Below are 12,397 nucleotides of genomic sequence, written 5' to 3'. Positions count from 1 at the left end.
GGAGCCAGCGCTGGGCTCCCACGGCTTGCAGAGAGCTGCCTCTTTGGGGGCTGGGGTCAGGGGAAGCTCGGGCTTCCCCCGCCCCAACCCCGCGCCTGGGGGGGAAATAATTTTTTCCCCTTTATTTCCCTCCCAAAAAACTAGGTGCGCCTTATGGGACGGTGCGTCCTATAGGGCGAAAAATACGGTACTGAATTTAAAAAAGATGGTAAGAAACCTTCCTTGTCTTTATACTTTCTGGGCAAGCAGCCAGGAGCCACTGGCAGAATCCTAACACTCTCCGTGCATGAGAAAAGGGCTATCCACAGCCTTGGGAGAAGCAGAAGGTTTTTACTGAGTTACTCACTCACCCCACAGAGTGTTTGTTTTGGGGGAGAAAGGGAAAGGAGAATGTGAGCTGCTTTGAGACTCCTTCGGGTAATGATAAAGCGGGGTATCAAATCCAAACTCTTCTTCTCTTCTTCCTCCTCCACCGCTTGAGGAGAACCTTCTATATTAGAACCTTCCACCTGTGCGCTTTGTACCACTCTGAGGCCCTGCCGTGGTCTCAATCTTTCGGGGGCTCAGAGAAAGGGGGAGACTTGCCTTAATAATAATAATTATAAGCTTTGCCCCCCTTTCCCTTCCCATATATTTGGGGGAGTCTAGTCTAGACTATTTCCTCCCCTCCCCAATGCATTTGGGCTAATATTTTAATGTTTCGGTATTTTAATGTTGTATTTTAATCTTGTTCTTAAGTTGTATTGATTCAACTTGTTGTTATTATTTCTTGTTAGCGGCCCTGAGCCCGGCCTTGGCTGGAGAGGGCGGGGTATACATAAAAACTATTATTTATTTATTTATTTATTTATTTATTTATTATTACGGTCAGAGAGCAGCTTGTGGAGACTTGCCTTGTTTTCTTCTCCTTTATGTGCTCGTGTGACCCCAGCTGCTGCCAGGAAGGGAAATTACTTCGAAGGAATTGCTCGATTACAAACTGAAATATTTCTACCTGCAGGAGGCACCCTGCAATAAACAAACGACAATAACAGAAATAGACACCACACCAACAGTTAAGCAAAGCTGGCTGAATAAAAAGTCTTAACTGTGAAGCAGATGGAGGTGCTTGCAGAAGGCTTGGTCCTCAAATCTAAAGCAAGTCATTCTACTCTCGGTGCCAAATCTCTTATTCTCAAAAGACAAACTCATCCTTATCTGACCCAGTACATTCCAGGGGCAGAGACTGAGAAATCTGGCTTAGCTTTGAGAATCCGCCTTGGAGCACAAAGTAGTCCGGACACCAGTGCATTTCCATCTGTAGTCACTGGAGACAAAGTTAGCAATCTGTTTATGAAGGTAAAATAGGGATGAGGGGGACTCCAATTATAGTGGTACCTCGGGTTAAGTACTTAATTCGTTCCGGAGGTCCGTTCTTAACCTGAAACTGTTCTTAACCTGAAGCACCACTTTAGCTAATGGGGCCTCCTGCTGCTGCACGATTTCTGTTCTTATCCTGAAGCAAAGTTCTTAACCCGAGGTACTATTTCTGGGTTGGCGGAGTCTGTAACCTGAAGCGTATGTAACCCGAGGTGCCACTGTATGGGAAGGGGCAGGCAGGCTGGAGGGCAAGATAAAATAAGATCTTTCTCCAAGCTAGAGCCCTCAGCAGCATCAGAAATTTAGCAAGAACTGGAAAGCCCCTTTTCCCGCTGCCCCACAAACCACGGCAGCAGCAGCAGGTTATACATTGCAGAGTTCTCCTGGCGACTCCCTTACAACTGAAAATATCAACTTACAATCCAATATTTGGTGAGGGATGATACTCCCAAAACTACCAAGATTGTTTCAGGGTACTTAGCCGAGATCTTTAAAGCTAAATCTAAAGTTACCTGATTTATTCAATGGTGGTTATTTAGTCTTTTATATGCTGTATGTGTTTGGATTATCAATCTATTTGGATGACTTTGTATGATTTTACTGTTTTAACGTATGCCAATAAAGGCTAGTTACAATATGTTTGTCCCTAATGTTGCACAGGCCTTCTCCAGAGCTAGAACCCAAAGCAAGATTAAACCACAGATAATCAAGAGCCCTTTTAAAATTAAAGGCAACATTATTTCACCCCTTTCTGAAGTCCAAGGAATTGCAAATATTTGTTTCCGTGCTTCATAATTAATACAAAGCTGGTTTTAAAAAAATGCATTTTCTTGACTTGGTTGGTGAAGATTGCATGGCTAAGAGCAGGCTATTTGGTTTCCTTGTCTGGTGTCAGACCTTTTTATCGTGATGTGTAACAATCTATTTTGGCAATTTTGTTCAAATGTAAAAGCTGTCTTAGTATTGTATTTTGGAAATTGGTTTAGAATACTATACTATGTTCTTACTACGTGCTAATCTATCTTCCCATGGTTTTTGTTTAAAGGTCCAATACAATGGTTTCTTTTGAAGAAAGCTATCCTCTTAAAATCAAAGCTGTGTAATAATTTTCTAAGTCCTAAGAGCCAGCATCATATTGTTGGTTTTTAAGAGCACTCAAATCACAGAATCGATATAGGATGGACACACCTACTAAAGACGTATCAGCAAACGGCCGGCCATCTCTGTGGAATATTATACAAGGGACTGCTTTGCTTCTGTCTTGTAACTTGAGGGAGCCACTGCTGGAAGAGTCCAGCCACCCGAGCAACACCTACCCACCCAAAAAAGAGAAAAGAAAAGGAAAAGGTGAAGAACACGGACGAGTCATAATGATTAAATGATGCTATTCCCACACATTTTCCAGGGATCTCTTTGTAATGAAATAATAAGCATTTGTATAACACGATGGGAGTGTGCAAAGCACTTAAAATCACAGGGTTGCAGATTGTAGAGTTGGAAGGGACCCCTGAGGGTGTCACGCTTCAGGGAATTGGCTTCCTCCCCCATGGCTGTTAGTGAGCAGATCAAATGAAAGGGAATTATTACCAGTTAGTCTCTTTAAAAAACACAGCAAAGGACAAAAGAAAGCATCTACCCAGAATGGCGGTGCTCCCAATTAAGGCTTACACCCCTTCCGTCTCTATTGATCTACGTCACTCCTACATCTTGTAATCTGAGCTTGTACCCTCTGCGCTTTCTGTTCTGAGAGTTTCTGAGCTCTTCTCAACCTTGGGGAGGGTGCTGGAGGAATGCTGTCCAACGACTGTAAATCTGTAAACCCCTCTTTTAATAATAATAATAATAATAATTTATCATTTATACCCCGCCCATCTGGCTGGGCTTCCCCAGCCACTCTAGGCGGCTTCCAACAAAATATTAAAATACCATAATACATCAAACATTAAAAGCTTCCCTAAACAGGATTGCCTTCAGATGTCTTCTAAAAGTCTGGTAGTTCTTTATTTCCTAGACATCTGATGGGAGGGCGTTCCACAGGGCGGCCGCCACTACCGAGAAAGCCCTCTGCCTGGTTCCCTGTAACCTCACTACTTGCAGTGAGGGAACCGCCAGAAGGCCCTCGGCGCTGGACCTCAGCGTCTGGGTAGAACGATGGGGGTGGAGACGCTCCTTCCAGTGTTTCTTCTCCTAACCGCTCCCCATCCAGTTATTCCCAACTACCGCTGTCTGAACTAAGCCCCTCTGCAAACCACTGTTCCAAATCTATATTGTCCTCCTGCTCCTGGGAAGATTCAGGAGCAGGAGCAGAGGGAGGGGATGGCTCCCACCATTTCTCCTCAGTGCAGCCTTCCTCAGCACGGTCCCTGACAGAGGGTCATCCAGTTTAACCCCCAGCAAGTTCAGAAACGTTGCTGCTTTTAGGAAGCTGAATTTAGCACTTACCACCCGAGGCTGAAAGCTCTCAGCAGAGAAACTGGAGTAGGACCAGCCCAATCTGCGATTCAGCTCCTCAGCGATTACGTTGCAGAGCTCGGGGGCTGAGTTCAGTTGTTGCAGGGGACTGAGGCTTTCCCAGCCCTTCTTCTCAGCCATGTCAGACAGCAGAGAGAAAGGCGGAATCTGACATGGCGGCTCCAAAATCTGATACTAGGAAAGGATTGAGAGCGTCAAATTATCCTCTATCTCCAGGAAGAGACGGAAGCACTCGGGGCTACAATCAGGAGTAAGAAAAGGTAAAGGACCCCTGGACGGTTAAGTCCAGTCAAAGGTGACTATGGGGTTGCACCACTCATCTCGCTTTCAGGCCAAGGGAGCCGGCATTTGTCCACAGACAGCTTTCCAGGTGATGTGGCCAGCATGACTAAACCGCTTCTGGTGCAATGCGACACCGTGACGGAAACCAGAGCGCACAGAAACACTGTTTACCTTCCCGCCAGAGCGGTACCTATTTATCTACTTGCACTGGTGTGCTTTCAAACTGCTAGGTTGGCAGGAGCTGGGACAGAGCAACGGAAGCTTGCTCCGTTGAGGGGATTCGAACCGCTGACCTTCCGATCGGTTTAGACATCCTCTCAACATTACTAGCAAGTCCTCCATTCATGGAGCTAAAGGTAAAGGACCCCTGGACAGTTAAGTCCAGAAGAATTTGACTATGGGGTGTGATGCTCACTCTGTCACAGGGATTCGAACCACCGACCTTCCGATTGGCAAGCCCAAGAGGCCTAGTGGTTTAGATCACAGCACCACCCGCGTCCCTGCACAGTCAGGAGAAGAGTTACCTGCTGCAGGGGGCAGTGGTGCTCTTCCGCCAGAATCTCTTGATGGATGTTTCTCTCTTCTTTTCCGAGCGGCACCAGAACATTCAGAATAGGAACAATAAACTTCTCTGCTGCTGCCTGGGCTTGGTGGCTAAGGCAGTGCAAGGACTGCTGGTGCGGAAGGATACAAAACCTAGGAGGAATTATGGCTGCATTAGCGTCTGCCAGGTTCAAGTAACCCTCAAATAAAAACTCCAGGAAGGGGGAAATGCACAGGTGGAGATAGTAGGAAGGAAGCACAGAACAAGCCGAGAGAACAGTAAGGGAAAAGGATATGGGATGTGAATGGACACATCCAAGAAAAGGTCAGTCTAAGATATTCCCACACAATGGAACATTTTATACCTTCTGTGATCGAAGTCCTTTGTTACCCTCCCACTTTGGCCTCAAGTTCTTCATTACTATGTTATTAACTGCCATCTTCTACAGTACGTAAAATTACCAGGGGTTGGGTCAGAGTTTTAATCTGTTATAAGCTTTTAAGACAGTGAGAGGCAAACACAACTTATTTTTAAACTGATCTAATTTGGTCCAGAATAATACATGGAATTGAAAAGGAACAGGGCAGCTCTGAAATGTATCAGGCTGCTTCCCAAAGCTGCAGATGCAAATCAAATCTTGTGGACTGTGCACACACCTCTCTCTCTCTCACACACACACACACACAATATTTTACAGGAAGAAAATGAAGGAGTCTTTTCATCACCCAAATGCCTACATCTAAGTTTTTTACAGCACAAATACTGGCATCAATGGGATTTTGTTCTGCTTATTGTGCTAATGCTCTGGGTCCACAAGGCATAAAAGGCCAAGAATTATTTGCTGTTTAATGCCTACCATTCTGGAAATTGTCTCCACACTTGACACACCGTGAATGTATATAAACAGTTGCTTTGCCCCCGTTTCCCAGTGATGTAGTTCAAAAAAGGTTCTTGCTGTGATCGCTGCGTCTTGCCTCGTGGGGACGCACCTACACGTCACTCACCTCTGCTCAAAGGTCTCTAGCAAGCTGACCAGCCAGATATAGAGCGGCAGGCTCAAATTGAAACGCAAAAGCAGCTGAATATAAAAATTCCCAAATAAGGCTACAGGCTGGTATAACGTGCTGCACGGCGAAAAGCTCTTCAGCACAACCACGCTGCGCAGGCAAGCTCCAAGGACGGAAGGCGAGGCAGCCAAGGGCTTCTGCACAAGGTGGACGTCTTGGAGCTGAAAGACAAGTGGACAGATCAGCATCAAGGAAACAGTGAGTTCTGAAAGCTACAGTGGCACCTCGGGTTAAGTACCTAATTCGTTCTGGAGGTCCGTTCTTAACCTGAAACTGTTCTTAACCTGAGGTACCACTTTAGCTAATGGGGCCTCCCACTGCACGATTTCTGTTCTCATCCTGAAGCAAAGTTCTTAACCTGAAGCACTATTTCTGGGTTAGCGGAGTGTAGAGTATTGCTTTCCTGTTGCTTTCTTAGAGATCCTGCATAGGTGGTATTTCTGTACATTCCCTTCCAAGCTACCCTGGCACGGATAGCTCGGATAGCTCGGAATGTCTAAGTGATGTCATGACCTTCCTATCTAACTATATACATCCTCTCTTTATCACCGCAGACTGGAAGAATGTTAAGTGCACTCTGTATAATCTCTGAGTACCACCCTATCAATCTTCAGGATGAGAACAAGAATTGGGCAGCGGCAGCAGGAGGCCCGATTAGCTAAAGTGGTGCTTCAGGTTAAGAACAGTTTCAGGTTAAGTATGGACCTCCGGAACGAATTAAGTACTTAACCCGAGGTACCACTGTATACATGAAAAAGGAACAAAAGAGAAAAAAAGAAGAAAAGAAAAAAGAAGAAAAAATAAAGAGAAAAGAAGAAGAAAAGTTGGAAGAATTCCTTCCTAATTTATTCTACAAATATCTCAATATGAAAATAATAATGAAATTTCATTGACTTCCATCGCTTACACTGCACTTCCTATATACATTTTAAGCAAGATTGCTTAAAATCTTGCTCCCTGCCCCTTTGGCTCGTGTGAGCCCCAGCAGCAGAGGGGCTTGCTTCCCACCCCCAGCTGAGTTCAACAAAGCCCTGGTCCCTTCCCAGCTCATGTGAGATAGAGCAGCATGGGGGCTTGCACAGCAGGGTTGAGCGATGTGTCTCAGCTGCTTTTTCCTTCTCTAAGGTTGGGAGGAAGAAGCAGCTGACATACATCGCCACTGCGATATATCAGCATATCGTAGTATTTAGGTGCGATATATTTATGATCTTGAAAACCAGATATCACCCAACCCTTGTTGTTTAGTCATTTAGTCGTGTCTGACTCTTCGTGACCCCCTGGACCAGAGCACGCCAGGCCCTCCTGTCTTCCACTGCCTCCCGCAGTTTGGTCAAACTCATGCTGGTGGCTTCGAGAACACTGTCCCACCATCTCGTCCTCTGTCGTCCCCTTCTCCTTGTGCCTCCATCTTTCCCAACATCAGGGTCTTTTCCAGGGAGTCTTCTCTTCTCATGAGGTGGCCAAAGTCTTGGAGCCTCAGCTGCAGGATCTGTCCTTCCAGTGAGCACTCAGGGCTGATTTCCTTCAGAATGGAGAGGTTTGATCTTCTTGCAGTCCATGGGACTCTCCAGAGTCTCCTCCAGCACCATAATTCAAAAGCATCAATTCTTCGGCGATCAGCCTTCTTTATGGTCCAGCTCTCACTTCCATACATCACTACTGAGAAAACCATAGCTTTAACTATACGGACCTTTGTTGTCAAGGTGTTGTCTCTAGGTGATGTCACCCAACCCTACTTCTTCTTAAAGCGCCAACTCTAGGACCTTAGTCTCACCTCTACACCTGCTCCTGGTCGGAGCCCACGGCCATAATTCAACATCTGCTGATAAGCAAGGCACAGAGTGAACTTGTTGTCCAGTTCATAGAGCCCAGCTTGGGCATTTAGCACCTGGGTGATAGTGCCCTGGAAAAGGAACAGAGAAAGGAAACATTACTAACGATGTGCCCTGTTCTGGAGAAATCCAAAGACACGTTCTTGAATCCCAAGGTAGAGGAACCAATTTCAGGGTGAGGTTCTCTCTGTGCAGGAGATACTGCTTGCTTACTGCATAGGAGATCATCTGGGACTTCCGAGCTGGAACCACCGTCTTTGCTTCCTCCTCCAACTCCAACGAGCTGCTAAGCTGCTCACAGGCCTTGGTGGAAACAGACACAGTTGGACTTCCTTCTGAAGTACTGTCCAAAGATTGCTCCTTCACTCGTTCCGTACAGTAAGGTAGAAGGTGTGAGGAGGAGCTGGTGATGAATACCCTCAATCCAGAAGCTTTAAGGCAAGCTGTTTTAAGAGCAGTGAGGACATACCGATGCCCAAGCTGTAGCACGTGATGCCAAACCAACTGGGAAGATCTCTAGGACAGAAAAACCAGAAGGTGAGTCAGAATTCAGCACACTCTCAAGAAATATATTCTTCCAACAAGAGCCTTATCCACCAGCCTCAAAACTAGCTGAGATGCATCTCAGCTGGTATTTATGGGTCACGGCAGATACATAGCACCTCTAAGATGACTGTACCAGTGTTAGAAACTGAGATGTGGAAGCCAGGAGCTAAATGGCACCTTAAACCTAGGTTATGGGCGCAACAACAAAATGTCTAGGTGCACTTTTTTATAACAAGAATACAGAGCTGAAAATGAATGAGCTGCAGCTAAAATATTATGTTCACTTTTCACATGGTCTAGTCCTTCCCCTGCCAACCCCCTTAATATTCTTAAGAAGGCCTCTTCTCCAGTCTTGAGAGCGTAGCTGGAAGTGGGGAGGCAAAAAAAGGTCCTCCTTTCCTTCTACTCTGCAGCTTTAATCTGAAATCTTTGGTGCAGTACTGTGCCCAGAGCTCAGAAACTGCTCGCACTAATGAATTTCATTGTTGCAAAAATGCGCCTGGGAGATTTGAACCCTGTTCGACTTCCAAAATGTTCGGAAACCAAAGCGCGGCTTCTGATTGGCTGCAGGAAGCTCCTGCAGCCAATCGGAAGCTGTGGAAGCCCCGTTGGACCTTCGGCTTCCAAAAATAGTTCACAAACTGGAACAGTCACTTCCAGGTTTGCAACATTTGGAAGCCAAAACATTTGAGAACTAAACTGTTCGAAAATCAGGGTACGACTGTAACTTTACATCGTGAATGTGACCTTCTACATAATGAATATATTGCAATATGAACTCTTCGTGTAGAGGCAATATTTTGAAACGTAGAAAAGAAACATAGCTCTGACTCAGCTTGGCTGAGCTACTGTACAGTACAGGTGTAACAGTGAATTTTCTGGGACAGCTTACCTGCACAAATACCGGGATACACGTAGCTGAACTAAAGCACTTCAGGAAGATGAAAAAGAAGGTATTTTTGTGGATGTAGAGAATAGTGCTCAGCCTACACAGTTCACCTGCCACATTCAGATTTGCGATCTCCTTATATTGTGGCCTAAAAAAAAAAAGCAGATCATACCAAGGTGGGTCTACCTATATAAACAGAGAACTGCAACAGCAGCAACAAATCTGGCTAGACCATCCTTCTCTAGGTTACGTTCTGCCAAAGGCAGGAAAATAATTTACGTTACAAGCTTGAATGACTTGTCTTTATTTAAGCCAAGTAATTCACCACTCCAACAGAAGCTTGTGGAACATCATATTTCTGTGCAGTCATACCTCGGACGTCAAATGGAATCCATTCCGGAAGTCTGTTCGACTTCCAAAACATTCAGAAACCAAAGCGCGGCTTCTGATCAGCTGCAGGAAACTCCGTCGGACATTCAGCTTTCAAAAATAGGTTGCAAACCGGAACAGTCACTTCCAGGTTTGCGGCATCCGGGAGCCAAAACGTCCAAGAACCAAGGCGTTTGGGATCCAAGTTACGACTGTATTCATTTTCTCAGACAGCTTTTGGTGGAAGACAACGACCGGTCTAACAATCATGGCTGCTGGAAGTACTTGGCAGGCAATACTGAACCTTTACCTGGCATGGAGCAGCTGTGCAGCTTGTCTCGGGTAGAAAACAGGGAGGACATCAAGAGTTTTCTCTGGACCAGGCATCACTTGGATTGGGTCTTGCATCATCTCCAAATACCCAGCTGTGCTCTTGCCTGCTTTGGGGATATATATCCAGCTGGGAAACAGCAACAGACACCCTAGCCACTCAAGCTTAAAACGCAGGAGCTGAAGCGAAGAGAGAAAGAGACTCTATTAGGAACACATTTTCTATGAAATTGGTACTCTGAATAGGTAAAGGTAAAAGACCCCTGGATGGTTAAGTCCAGTCAAAGGCGACTATGGGGTTGCGGCGCTCATTTCACTTTCAGGCTGAGGGAGCCGGCGTTTGTCCACAGACAGCTTTCTGGGTCATGTGGCCGGCATGACTAAACCGCTTCTGGCGCAATGGGACACCGCGACAAAAGCCAAAGCGCACGGAAACGGCGTTTACCTTTCCGCCGCAGCAGTACCTATTTATCTACTTGCACTGGTGTGCTTTCAAACTGCTAGGTTGGCAGGAGTTGGGACAGTGCAACGGGAGCTCACCCCGTCGTGGGGATTTGAACCACCGACCTTCAGATCGGCAAGCCCAAAAGGCTCAGTGGCTTAGACCCCAGCGCCACCCGCATCTCTGTTTGTTAGAAACCGTGTTAGAAAGCAAAAGAGAAGGCAGTCCTCAAGCCGTACCGTGCAGGGCAACTCGCCAGTGTTGTCTCGCACATACAAGCTACCATCCACCAACTTCTCTTTCTCCCCAAGTCTTTCATCCGTCAAGTAGCCCACGAGTATCAAGTGTGTCCGTTGCAACCTTCTCTGGTTAGACAAGACGCCTTCACCTTGGCGAACCCATTCCCTGAATTCATCGGAGCTCCAGGTTAGATGACTGCAGCAAGGCATCCGCTGTTGAGACTGGAGGTCAGAGACAGAAATAAGGCTGGAAGGGAAATAATGATTGATTTAGGAAACAAAATTTTGACTTTCCACCTAGAATTCCGCAAGATATCTAGACGTAAGAATCAATATTCATCCATTAAAAAATACATACATAAAAAAAATAGTTGGCTCAGCTTGGGGGGGGGGGAATCAGCCAAAGGAATAGGTCTCAATACCTTTTAAGCTGCCTCATTGTACTCATTTCATTTTCATTTCACCTTTAATATGTATACCACCTTTCTATATTACTAAACACAAGGCAGTTTACAACAACAAAATATACAACAAAGTGCACACTAATAATCTGATGAAATCCAAAATCATAATAAAAACATAACTTTAAAATAAGCAAAGTAACATTCAATAATGTATTAGAATTTAATAATACACAATAAAATTAACTCTTGAAATACCAGCATTTAATAATAAAACAGAAACTTATTAAAAATTACAATGATTACTAAAATACCCTTCAGAAAACTGATTTCAAAATTTCACAAGAGGACACAAAGTTAGTGAACAATATGTGAAATATACCTTTTACCATCTTGTATTTGTGCACCTGGCTCTTCCTGCCTAAGTGCACAACCTGACATTTGTGATCTTTCTGAGATTCCTGCATCGCAGGGGGTTCAGCTACATGACCTGGCGGTCCCTTTGTTGTAAGAAAAATTGCCCTTTTCCCTTATGGGGTATCCAAGAGCCCCTATAGCCCATATAGAGTTCCTCCTCTCTCCTGCGGATGAGGGGAGCACCCTGTTGCAACAGATCAATAAAGATCAAGCTTACTAGCTGCTTTGCTTCTCAATATTCTCTGGTTGGCCTCTGCTATTCTCTCCGACCAATGGGGAACCTATGTTGTTGTTTAGTCGTGTCTGACTCTTTGTGACCCCCTGGACCAGAGCACGCCAGGCACTCCTGTCTTCCACTGCCTCCCGCAGCTTGGTCAAACTCATGCTGGTAGCTTCGAGACCACTGTCCCACCATCTCGTCCTCTGTCGTCCCCTTCTCCTTGTGCCCTCCATCTTTCCCAACATCAGGGTCTTTTCCAAGGAATCTTCTCTTCTCATGAGGCGGCCAAAGTCTTGGAGCCTCAGCTTCAGGATCTGTCCTTCCAGTGAGCACTCAGGGCTGATTTCCTTCAGAATGGAGAGCTTTGATCTTCTTGCAGTCCATGGGACTCTCAAGAGTCTCCTCCAGCACCAGAATTCAGAAGCATCCATTCTTTGGCGATCAGCCTTCTTTATGGTCCAGCTCTCACTTCCATACATCACTACTGGGAAAACCATAGTTTTAATTATACGGACCTTTGTTGGCAAGGTGATGTCTCTGCTTTTTAAGATGCTGTCTAGGTTTGTCATTGCTTTTCTCCCAAGAAAACCCTATATATCTAACACACACACACACACACACACACACACACACACACATATATATATATATATATATATATTCCAGCTCCGACATTCCCCGTGCCCCTGGCTCCCTCACCTGTAGCCCTGCAATTGCAAGAGGTCCTTTTGGCTCCCGCGCATCAGGCAGCGCAGCGCGGCGCCCGCCGCTTCCTCGTCGCTCCCGCTGATTCCCCGCAGCGCCTGCAGCCACTGCCGCTCCAGCGCCGGGAAGGAAGCTCCGGGCAGCCCCCGGCCCGCTTCCCCGGCAGCCGAGCCCGGCGGATCCATGGCTCCAAGGCGCGCAAAACTTCTCTCCGGAAGAGGAGGAGAGAGCCGAGCGCGCCGCCAGAATCGCAGGCAGCAGCCGCCTCTCGCGCGTCCCGAGC

At 46.1% G+C, this 12,397-nt stretch overlaps 1 protein-coding gene across 2 annotated transcripts in view; it reads right to left on the bottom strand.

Annotated features, from left to right (window-relative positions):
• The window catches only part of CTC1 (CST telomere replication complex component 1), a 34,089-nt gene that overhangs the window by 13,650 nt on the left and 8,042 nt on the right, over nucleotides 1-12,397 (bottom strand). The window contains exons 1-11 of one of the 2 annotated variants that reach the window (XM_083419519.1): nucleotides 12,109-12,387; nucleotides 10,372-10,618; nucleotides 9,671-9,870; nucleotides 8,995-9,139; nucleotides 7,770-8,072; nucleotides 7,499-7,627; nucleotides 5,662-5,885; nucleotides 4,638-4,809; nucleotides 3,802-4,005; nucleotides 2,548-2,671; nucleotides 894-1,008 (exon numbers count right to left, since the gene is read on the bottom strand). In XM_083419519.1, the coding sequence (XP_083275645.1) occupies nucleotides 894-1,008; nucleotides 2,548-2,671; nucleotides 3,802-4,005; nucleotides 4,638-4,809; nucleotides 5,662-5,885; nucleotides 7,499-7,627; nucleotides 7,770-8,072; nucleotides 8,995-9,139; nucleotides 9,671-9,870; nucleotides 10,372-10,618; nucleotides 12,109-12,299 (2,054 nt within the window). In that variant the 5' untranslated portion in view covers nucleotides 12,300-12,387. Of the gene's footprint in view, nucleotides 1-893; nucleotides 1,009-2,547; nucleotides 2,672-3,801; nucleotides 4,006-4,637; nucleotides 4,810-5,661; nucleotides 5,886-7,498; nucleotides 7,628-7,769; nucleotides 8,073-8,994; nucleotides 9,140-9,670; nucleotides 9,871-10,371; nucleotides 10,619-12,108; nucleotides 12,388-12,397 lie in introns of those variants that run through there. The other variant, XM_083419520.1, reaches the window with a different exon arrangement.

This window comes from Podarcis tiliguerta (genome assembly GCF_965153285.1).
Source record: "Podarcis tiliguerta genome assembly, chromosome: 17".
Taxonomy (NCBI): domain Eukaryota; kingdom Metazoa; phylum Chordata; class Lepidosauria; order Squamata; family Lacertidae; genus Podarcis; species Podarcis tiliguerta.
The sequence above is the reverse complement of the archived record's forward strand: the minus strand, read 5'-3'. Positions and strand labels throughout refer to the sequence as shown.